The following is an 11419-nucleotide window of genomic DNA, read 5'->3' as shown; positions in this document are numbered from 1 at the left end:
ACAACCCAGCACTAGTCCAGGCTGAGGGACGTTTAAAGTCCCGTATTCAGGTAGTTTCAGGGTCTATTTTGTGCGAATTTGAAGAACTTTTCTTTTAGTTACATCCAGACTGCCGCAGAAGAGAAGTTAAATGCTAGTGAAATAAAAGAACTAGATTGACCTTGCCCACTTTCCCCAGTTCCATCCCCAAAATGACCTGAAAAACTATGCACGCATTGTGATCCCCACGTTAAGGGTGAATAGGTGCATGTAGCTAAAAGAACTCAGCAGAAATCAGTAATCCAGGCAGTGCCAAGCCGATCGAGTCCGTGTGAGTGCCCCACCGGGCAAGGCAGTGTGGTCGCAGTGTGCACTCAGCACAGCCCGAGTTGTGCTTGACAGGCTGTCGCTGCAATGTGCAGCCCATTGACACTGATGGATGCGCCAATGGTTGGACGGACAGATGTTAGGGCGGATCACACAGAGCGCGGTGCCTAAGCAGGGAGAGCTAAGCACTGGCGAGCAGGGGAGACGGCAGGCAACAAGAGGACCGGCCCTTAGGCCGCGGTACGGGCTGGGGGTGCGTGGCGAAGGAACGAAGGTTGAGAGCGGCGAAGGGAAGCAAAGGGAGAGGGAAGCATCCTTTGGGTGAACTCCCAGAGCGTGTTGCCCAGCACTGTAAGCACGTCGCCGCTGGCGTGCCTAAATGGGTGCTCCGTGCTTGGAACGTGAGCCGGGACCTTCAGGGTCTAACCTCCAGCTGCAATGATCCTCCTCCAGGCCAGAGGGGTCCCGTGGCCACCAGAACCGTGAGACCAACGGCCGGCCGGGTCGGCCGACTCACCGATCCCTCGCTCGCAAGAAGCGTTAAGCGCCCTGGGGCTGCATCTCACCGACCTGCAAGAGGCACCGCTTTGGCCTTTGCGACCATAAGCACCAAGCGCCTCGGGTGTACCCACCCACGAGTAAGCCACACACACAGGCTGCCCGGGAGCCCGGCCTCAAGTCGCCTCGGGCTCTCGGCTCCACCCGGGATCCGCATCGGGTTAACTCAGAGAGCTCCCGCGCGCCTAGGCGCTGAAGCGGGCTTTATAGCCCGGGAGGACAGCAGCCGCACAACTGCATTCAGGCAGGCGTCTGGACCCAGCCCAAGCCCGCCGGCCGGGGGCGAGCGGAGACTTTTGATCTTACCGGTAGGGTGAGATCTTGGTCTCCAGGTCTACAAGAAAAAGAAAGCAGGTTGTGAACTTTCAAAACTTGAAAAAGCAACCACAAGAAAGCATGAAAAAGAGACAGGGCTGAAGAAGGGGGAAGAGAAGAATAAGTTTAGAATAATAAGAAAAAGAAGAAGAAGAAAAAGAAGAACAGCAGCAAGCAAGGAAGGCCAGGGTTTGCAGCTTCCAGTGCACTCAGGCGGCTAGTCCTGGGGCGCAGGGCGCGGGCCCTCGGGTGGACTGTGGGCCTCGGGGCTCGCACTGGTGCCAAAGACCCAGTCAGCGCACCCAGACTCAGTGCTGTTCCGAGGAGCTGGGGGCCCAGAGGTCACCCTAGCCACCACCGCCCAGCAGCGCCCGGAGCCCGCTGCGCCGCGGCCGCCCCATTCTCGGCCTAAGAGCTGGCCCAGGGAGACGCAATCGAGCCCGCAGCGCATCGATGCGCCGCCGCCCGCGCCGCTCCGGCTCTGGTTGCCGCTCCACCGCCGCCGCCCGAGGGTCGCCCGAGTGAATTCCAGCCCACCGGCGCCCTCACCACTAAAGTAAGTGAGTCCTCGTCGCCCTGTCGCCAACGCAACCTCGCCAGCCACCTCCTTCCCTGGGCGTCTCGGCCGGGTCCGCCTGGAGCCTCTGCAACCCCAATCATCCAATCAATAATCAATCCCCTTTCGTCCAGAACTGCCCCCAAACCGGGCGCGGCTGAGGCGGCCCCCTGTCCGGGGCTCACACGGGTGGGGGTTGGGCAAGGGATCCCGAGTTTCTTCTGCCGCCCCCGTCCCGCCTTGGAACCCGCAGTCGCCATGGGTGGGGGGCGCGGCCAGGAGCCCAAGGGGGCGAGACGCGGGGAGCAGAGATTGTGATCGTCCCAAAGTCAGTAAAGGAAACTTAGAGGTGCCCCCTCCCACGCTGACCCCCGAAACACGCCTGAGAAAGTTTGCCTAAGGGGTAAAAACAGAGGGAGGTAGCCACGGTGTGTCCCAGGAGAAGAGCCCCAGGGCCCACACCCTTGGTAGCCCTGCCTCCTCTCTCTGGTGCGCCCCGGGGCCCTGGGGTCTTTGAAGGGGCACCATCCCGAGCTGGGGAGCACTCTGAGGTTTTGCACGCGGCGGGTGGAGAGGAGTGCGGGCCGGGAGGGGCAGTCGGGAGCGGCCCCGGGATGAGCCCGGGTGGGGAAGGAGGGATGGGCGGGGGTTGCGGGCTCCCCCGGACGGGCTCGGCTGGGCGGGCCCCGCGCCCCTGCGTGAGCGCTCGGGGCGGAGGCTGAGGGCCTGCTCTGGGTGCCTGGACTTGGGCGGGGGTCCTAGGCAGGCACCGGGGCCGGGGCTGGGGGCGCCCCCGCGGGCAGGGCGAGTGACACGATCATCTCCTTTTCCTTTAAGCTTGCCTGTTGCCGACGCCGCCGCTCCAGCCGCGCCGTGGGCAGAAGACTGGACCGCTGAGCCCCGGGTCGCGGCGGCGGCTGCGCCCCCCCCCCCTCGACACCTCCACCCCCGGATGCCTTGACCTCCCTGCCCGGGGGCGGGAAGCGGGGCAGGACCGGCCGGGGTCGCTCCCGGGCTCCTCCTCTCATCCTTCTGCCCGCCTTCTCCTCCCCCTCTCCCCGCCCCCCAGCCCCGAACCCCGCGCACCTCGTCTAGGGACGGGGCGGGGGGGGGCAGGGCAACCGCTCCTCCCCGCCCCCTCCTCCTCGGGCCTCTGGAGCGATTTGTCAAACTTCCCATTCCGCCGGCAGCGTGGTCCTCCTCCTCCTCCTCCTCTTTTGCCTCCTCCTCCTCCCCCCCGCGCTCCTCCTTCCCCGCGCCTCCCTCGCCCGCCCTCCTTCCCTCCGCACGTTCGGGGATCGCGGCGGAGCGCAGCGAGGGGGGGACGCGGAGAGCCGGGGCGCAGCAGCATCCTGCGGGCGGCCGCTCTCCGGGGGGAGGCTGCGAGCAGGCCCGCCTCGCCCCCCCCCGCCGCCCCTCCCTCCCTCGGCTCAGCCCGGCAGCGGCGGCGGCGGCAGTCGCGGGAGAAGCATCATGCCGAGGAGGAAGCAGCAGGCGCCCCGGCGCGCAGCAGGTACGAGCGGCTTCCCCTTCCTCCTCCAGTCCTCCTCCTCTTCCTCTGCTCGCGCCGCGCCTCCGGGCTGCCGGCCCCCGCACTGCTCGCCGCACTCCTCGCCTCTTTCTCTCCCTCCCTCTCTCTCCCTCTCTCTCTCTCTCTCTCTCTCTCTCTCCTCTCCTCTCTCTCTCTCTCTCTCTCTCTTTCTCTCTCTCTCTCTTTCTCTCTTTCTGCGGGCGCAGAGTAACTCCGGGAGCCCGGTAGGCTCGCGGCTTTCCTGCCTGGGTGCGCGCGCCACCCGGTTGCCCCGCTACGCTCTCCGCTCGACCAGCTTGCACACCCTCCCGGGGACGACCGAGCCGGGTTTGGTCCCCACCTCCGCCGCTTTGGCTGCAGCAGGGAAGGCGCTCTCCAACCCGTGTCTTTTGGTGGGGGGCGGGCGGGGTCACCTGAGTTCTTTGGGACACCTTCCGTGTTGTCCTGGGTATTACCCGGTGCCTGCACCGACAAGAGCTAGCGAGCAAGTGAGCTTGCCGATCCCTCTGGCCACCTTACTGCTAATTCGATTGATTCTTCATTTATTGGGCCCAAACCGGGTACAGCGGTGGAAACCAGAGCGCACAGAGTCTGGGTATTGTCAGATGACTGTCAGGTCAGTGTTGGATGCTGACATTTCTTCCACTCGTGAATGTCTTCTTATCCCCTCCCTCTCTTTCCGCTGCTGTTCTCTACCCTCTTCTAGCACTTAGTTTTGGGACATATCTGAGTACTCCCCCCCCCCCCTTTTTTCCACCAGGAACGTCAACTCCTGTTAGGACTGAGTTGATTTTTTTTTTCTTTCTGGAAAAGAGAATCATTGAAAACAAAACAAAACGCACACATACAACATTATTTTGCAATAATGTCGGTTGGGGGCACGTTGGCTGGAAGAAGGGTTTCTGGCCGGTTGCCACCCTTGATTTGATGACTGATTGATCGCCCGTCATGCCTGTGCCTTTGATCTATTCATTCCCAATAAACATCAATAAATCACTTGCAATAGTGAGGCCAAGCTCCGTGACGTCAGGAGGGCCCTGTCAGTGCAACTTCAGGGATTTGGGGCGGCTTGCTGAGAGAGGACCACATATGGACGTGATGTATTTTGATATGAATAACACTCAGACATGCAAAGGCTCAGATGCTGCCTGAAGGGGAGGGTTACTTAGGAGTCCTTTTCTTTAGTCTGCTTCTCTTTCACTTCTCTTTTGATAGAAGAAGGGAGGGCTGAGAAAAGTGTCACCGAGTAATGTTCTGCATGCTGGTGATGGTGGTACCCAGACTGGTGGTGGTGGTGGTGATGACCATTAGATCAGCCTGGCTTCCACCTCAGTTGCGCTCTGGCCTGCAGTCTCTTTACCAGGGTCAGAGAGAAGGAACCATGAGATACTTCTCCCAGAAGTGGACTGGCCTGTCAGTGTTGTGAAGAAAGCTTAGGAGGGATTAAACTTGGTTTGGTGCATAGAATGCCTGTTTTCCTCTGTACTCAGTTACCCAAATTTAGAAAGTTTGAAGATCCCAAACAGAGAGCTCACCTCCTCACTGATGCTGTGTGCTCATCCTACCTCCTCCTTTAAATTCCAGGCTTTAGCAGTGAGCTTATCTACCCAAAATAAACTCGAAAACTTTGGAGGCATCCTTTACAAAGTTGGGTAGTAGGAATGTCTTGGGCTTCTTCCAGTCTGATTTTTTTTTTTGCTTTCCTTTTCGGGTACACATTTTTTAAGGTATCTGTGCCTCCATCCAGTGAAACATGTGTGGATGCATCTTTACTTTTTCATTTGGAACTCTGAAGTGTGTTCACTCTTCCACCTTGCCCATAGGACAAGTTTCTCAAACGTGCTGTTAGTTTGGCTTCTATTTATTTGTTTGCTCTGTTTTGTTCTTGAAGCAACCTGTTCACTAACCTTTTTGCACTTTTAAGCCAGCCAGGAAATCTCAGGTCAGTTAAGGAAAATTCATTATATAAAAACCTGACTGCAGGACTAATGGGAGATGGAAGAATGGCTTTGCTCTATCAAAATGACCCGTCAAAACGACTTTGTTTCATATTTGATTTAATTGTCTCTCTCCTGACAGGCACATTCATCAATAGCTTAATGGTCAATCAGAAGTTGGCAGAATGAGTGCTTTCATTCTTTCTCATACCCTGGTTTTGGATTTACTTTATCAGAATGCCTCTGCCTAATGGACGTGTGGAGGAGGGGTGCAGGATGACTGAGAAGCTCCACACAAAACCCTTCTACATTTAGGCTGCTTCTGAGTCCGCACAGGCCAGTAAGTGAGCTAGCTGTGCGAGGTGCGGTTTTGTGTTTTGTTTGCTTGTTTGCATGGACAGACTAGGAACTTCTCTGTTTTCCCTCCTTTTTTTTATTTTTTTTTTTTTAAGTTCCTACAGCTGCTTTGGGGACATACTGGGAGTGATGACAAATTGATTGCTTTGTCCCGATAGAGAGACAGTGGGAAAAAGAAAGATGTCTGCTGATTGGTGACTGGAAATCCTGTCCACAGCAACCTTGAGAATGCTCGAGAATCCACCCCCCCCTTACCAAACTGAAAGGTCCGCTCAGCCATAAAAAAAGAAAAGTTGTTTTGCCAGCTTCATTAGTGTTCACCTAATTAGCTGTAAACCTGATGGATTCCTGACAGCTTTAATGATTGGAGATGACAGGCTTGACGCAGTGTCATGCAGCAGAATTAGGTTTGCAGCTAGTTTGATGTAATCAAGTTGATATTACACAGTCCTGGCTGCCTTTAGTTGTGCATTAACTCAATTTTCTGCTGCAGGTGACAAATGGGCTTTGGTACCTGGATAATCATGTCATAGGAATTAGGGCCCTTTTAATGGTCTGGGGTAGAATAACAACCACAAAGGGCCCAGAGCTGGGGCGAGCTTGCAGACGAAGCACACAGGTGCACACAGGCTTTCTATCTAGGCCAAATGGAACAGAGCTCCCCGAACGGCCGAAGCAGGCTCCAAGAATCCCTGAAAAGAGGGATTTCTGCAATTTAGACTTTGAAAATAGAAATTATGCACGATTGAGAGTCTTTTTTTTTTTTGCAGAGAGGGAGAATGGGAAAGAAAGAGGAGTTTCTTCACCTGCTGGACAAAAATCTGGGCAGGAGTTTGCTTCCTCGGAGCATGTACGATAAAAGGCCCAGACATTTGTACTGAAAAGATTGTTGTTACCCATTGGAGCTGGGTGAGCACTGGCCAGTGTTCTTTAGGCAAAATAGCCCTTATTCCTTGCTTAATACAGGATCCTCCCCCAGCCACGGTGTTTGTTTTTAAACAAGTATTTTCAGAAAATAGCAGTGCTGAATTAGAGTAATCCCTAACAGCATGTTTTATTTTATCCGCGTGTATATATTTTCTGGAGGATAGATCACAGAAAATCACTGCTCGACTCTTAAAAAATCTTCAGTGAGCAAGAATTCATCAGCGACTTTTAGATTATTTTCTTTTCCTTTCAAAGGAATATTCTTCTATGGCGTTCTTAGGGGCTAGCATTGTGATTGTGAGGGTCCGTCTTCAAGCCTCCTGACTCTTGTAAAAGGGACTAGGATCAGCTGGTGTCACTGAACTCTGTGGGCTTCCCTGGTATAGGAAGAAGGTCACTGGCATTGCCAGTGGACATGCGCATGCCTGAGAAGGGGCCCACCTAAGAGGTGGCTCACCTGGTGTGTGTGTATAACCCCTTCATCACGCTGCTTCATACTTAGGGCAGCTCCCGATGGCAGCTTTTGCCTTTACTCTTGGAAGCCCTGAGCACCCAGGACGACATGCCCACATCTGCCTTGGGAATTTATTTCCTCTCAGGTCTGCCACATATTTTTCCTTTGGACAGGCAGTCTTCTCTACTGTGAGGTGGCATAGAACTGACTATGGCTGACCTCTGTGGGGTTTTTTTTATTATTATTATTTTTTATTCTCTCCTCATTTCCTTTGAAACCAAGGGAAATATATATAAAAGAAATCAAGTCTGTGAAGGAAAAAAACACAAGTTAAGGAACCTTCCCTGTGGGCCTCTATCCGGGCAAGAGAACCTTCCAGTATTCAGATTCTGTGTCCCCACTCCATGATCCTGACAGCTGTCAGGGAGGGCTTCCGTGCACTCCAGGGCAACCCTTGATTGTGAGCAGAGGTTCTTGTCATTTTGTTCTTGGGTGTGCTTGAGTGTGAGTGAGGGTACCAGCAGCTGATAGATCAACAGTTCCTCACCAGCTCGCCTCAGACCTCTTGTGTTTCCTTTCTTCTGCTAAAGATTGGTTAGTGGCCTGACGAGGATGGGAGATGACTGTGGTCAGGGCCTTGGGAGACACTGTGACATGCAGGCGAGTGGGTAGGATGCCCACCCGTGTTTCAGTCCAGCCTGACACTTCTGCAAGGAGAAGGAACATGTTCAGTGTGGGGATCCGCTCTCGCTCTCGGGTGCTTTCTGTTTTATATGTGGGCTGCAGAGTGAGGTCTGGCTAGGCTGCACAACACAGACACGAAGAAGAGCAAGGAAGGAACTGGCGAGTGTGCCATGGTACTATGTTACAGCCTCCTTTAAGCCCATCAGGCCCTCCAGGTGCAGCCCTGTGAGGTTTTCCTCCAGGCTCAGTTTCCATTCTTACCTGCCTGCCACTGAACAAACCATGCATAGCTTTGGCCTTGTAGTTAAAAAACAAAATGTGGGGTGGTCTGTGTCTACCCTTCTGTGCCAGTATCCAGCCCACTGAAGCTGCTGGTCCTGGGAATAACGTTCTGCCCTTACCTACATCCTGAGTGCAGCGAGGCCAGGCCAAGCCAGGGACCCTGGGAGATGCTCCCGGCGCAGGCTCAGTCTTTTCTTACGTTCTAAATGGTGGTTTCTGTGTCTGAAGGTAGAAATGAAAGGTGAATACAATATATTTTATTTGGTAACAATGGTGGAGGCTTGAACATCCAGGCAGAAAATGTGCACTTGTAATTAGACTCAATAGACAGGCAGTCATTTTTAAATTCTTTGACACATGCATAAAATAGTCATATAATAAGATAAGATGACAATTTTATGTTAGGTTGATAAAGTGTCCTGATACATGCATTTAAATGTCTGTAAGCCTTTTTTTAAAAAAAAAAATCCAGACAGATTAATTCTAGTTTCCAGTGTTTGCAGTTAGTCATTCAATTAATTTTTAAATCCTACTAAACAATGACTATGAATATATTTTTTCTTCTCTTTCTGGATTTTTTTAAACCTGCATGGTAAGAAATGGTGGACTTTGGAGCTTCCCTTTATTTTATTTTTTTAGCTTGTGTAAAAATTTACGTTCAGTGTGGACTTAAAAATTCAGGTCTCTGTGGCTAGAGTAAGGCAATGCGTTCTTGGAAATAATCTTTGAAAAGACAGTAGCACCACATGGCCGGCTGAAGGCCACTTGCCTGAATGACTGACAGACTCGAGATTTAGGAATCATGGGTGGAAGAATTACGTAGTGTAATTGATCAAATAGTGAATATTTTATAAGCCCCGTTTTTTTTTGTTTGTTTTTTTTTTTTTTTTACAAAAGACATTTCTACACAGTACACTTGATTTGATCAGCATTTACATTCTTTGGGTTTAATTAGCTTCGTTTCTGTAAATTTTCCCACTGTTCCAGCCTACATAGCCCATGAGATGTACTGAGGGTTAAAAAGGGCGTTCCTCTTAAAGTTGTATAGCTTGGACTTTCTGAGCATCTCTCTACTTTCTTTTCTCGGGTATGCAAAGGTGTGGTTCTTGGAGCACAATTTAAATTTATTTGGGCTTAATGATAAATTAGTAATCCATACTGTCAGGACACGTGTTATTAATTATAACCGTGCTTTCTTCATCCAGAACAGCTGTTGGGGAAACAGGGGAAGTTCAGATTGTTTGGAGGGGGGGGGCAAACAAGGAACTCATCCACTCCTTGTCTTGCTTCTTGGTCTCCTGACGATGACAATAAGGGCTCGCAGAGGACAGAAGACAGAGGAGAGGGAAACTATCAATTTTCTATCGAGATGGCTAGTGGGAAATGCTCACTAAGGTACATTCTTGGAAACATAAGCTTAACACTCCATGCTTTTGAGTTCAGTTGGAAACCTGAGGCGAAAAGCAGGCTGGATTGGCTGGCTTCTGTCTCACCGTCTCCCCCCCATCTCTCTCTCTCTCTCTCTCTCTCTACACACACACACACACACACACACACACACACACCACTTTTTCTTCCTTGTCTGTGATAAACCAGACTGTCTTCTTCATAAGTCTAAGGTAGTAGGAAACAGAATACTCCAAATTCTCGTTTGTTTCCCAAACTGGAGCCCCCTTCCTTTTAATAGAGAGTAAAGGGCTCTACATGTGATGATTCAAATTCATTTACTTTTGATATTCTGTCCCCATCATTAAATTTAGCCCTATGTATTCAGTTTCCTCTGAGTTCTTTGAGAAATGCATGTTGCATAAAATAGGCAATTTTTAATGAACAATTTAATGTAAATGGGTTTTGAATTTAAATTAATATTAATGAAGCCTTGAGTGCATTTATTTTGCATACGTAAAGACTTGTAAGTCTTTCACCCATGTGCTTTTTTCTTTATGTAGTAACATTGGGTGGGTGAATGAACCAGCACCTTTTAAAGATTTACACTTAAAAAATATTAAATCGATTTTATATGTCCCCTAGTGCCAACATATTATTAAGCAAAAGTGTCACTTCATTTTAAGAAAATAGCCTGATCTCCTCCGAAACCTCTCAGCTTCCAGGGCCCTGCAAGCTGCCACTGGATTGGCATTGCTGCTGGAGAAAGCCGAACCAACAATAGTTACTACAATCAAGATGTTTTCTTTATTTGGCTTACCTCTAATGCATTATGTATCTTGGAATGATGTAATTAATTCTGTTAGATGTAATTGCTATAATCACTTTGATGTTACACATAATAAAGGTAATGTTGTAAGCATACAAAAAATATAAACACCTTATTGTAACGAACGCTAACATTTCTTCTTCCAGAGTCTGGTTTATACGCAAGTGCTGCGAACTATTTTGGGTCACAGGTGACAACTGGTTCGAGCTGAGTTCTTTGGGATTCCGAAGGATGGCTCCTTGGCTTGGAGGAATCTCCCAGCCTGTTGCCTAGGGATCTTAATGCCAGTTTCCTTAAAGATGTGGCTAATTAAGAGAAGGTTTTGTCTGGTGTGGAGGAGAGAGGTAAAGGCTTTAGAAGTGGTCATGACACCAGAGGATGGCTTAGGAGGGCGTAGAGAAGTGGGAGGTGGCTGATTCCTCGGTTTTCTCATGGTGTAGAATTATGGGAAATGCTGTGTGTGTGGGTGTGGGTGTGTGTGTGTGTGTAGGCGAGAGAGGGAGGGGAGGGAGATAATGCATGTGCTTATGGTAGGTGGAAAAGACTACTTTTCTATAATAATATAATAAGGGAAATAAAATGCAACAACGTATTTTATCTTCTTTCCATATGTTCTGTGGACTTTGTGTGTGTGTGTGCATGTATGTATGTGTATGTCTGTGTGTGTGTGTTCGTGCATGCATGCACATGTGTGAGTACGTGTGTGTGTGTGACTATTCATGAAATGGCAGGACTGATATTGCCTGTTGTATTGGAACCACCTCACCACCCACACTCGCAGCTTTAACGCACCCAGAATGGACCCATTCCTTCCTTCCACAGGGTATAGAAGTTTGCCTGAGATCTTGAGGGTAAAAGGCTCACTGGGAAATTCCTAACGTGCATAAATTACTCTCTCCCAATGCAGCTTGCAAGTGGTGGGCAATGTGGCAGGCCAGGGAATCATACTGTTTAATTTTTTTTTCCCCTCTTGGATACCCTTGGATTAAAGCAGCATGTTGATCTTTTGGATGTCCAACTGTAGCGACCCCCCCCCCCCAGCCCCCCTGCCCAGACGTTGTTACAGGGAATCTGTTAAAGCCTCGTGACCCAGGGTGAACTTGACAACAGTTTCTGTGAGATTTCCTCTTATTTATTTATTATTTATTTACATGTGAGGCTTTTGAGACCGTAGCCTAGGCTGTTGCAGCTTCGTGCATGCTAGGATGACAGGCCTGTGTCCTCATGCCTGACCTACACGTGCTTCCAATGATCTCACACACACACACACACACACACACACACACACACACACACA

The 11419-nt window shown here is 50.7% G+C and overlaps 1 protein-coding gene across 1 annotated transcript in view; it reads left to right on the top strand.

Annotated features, from left to right (window-relative positions):
* Positions 1-514: 514 nt before the first annotated feature.
* The window catches only part of Tshz3 (teashirt zinc finger homeobox 3), a 78657-nt gene continuing 67752 nt past the window's right edge, over positions 515-11419 (top strand). The window contains exons 1-2 of the mRNA XM_087906239.1: positions 515-1735; positions 2573-3248. Coding sequence (XP_087762365.1) covers positions 3209-3248 — 40 coding nt within the window. The 5' untranslated portion in view covers positions 515-1735; positions 2573-3208. The remainder of the gene's footprint in view (positions 1736-2572; positions 3249-11419) is intronic.

This window comes from Myodes glareolus, chromosome 1 (genome assembly GCF_982192425.1).
Source record: "Myodes glareolus chromosome 1, mMyoGla1.1, whole genome shotgun sequence".
Taxonomy (NCBI): Eukaryota; Metazoa; Chordata; class Mammalia; order Rodentia; family Cricetidae; genus Myodes; species Myodes glareolus.
The sequence above is the reverse complement of the archived record's forward strand: the minus strand, read 5'-3'. Positions and strand labels throughout refer to the sequence as shown.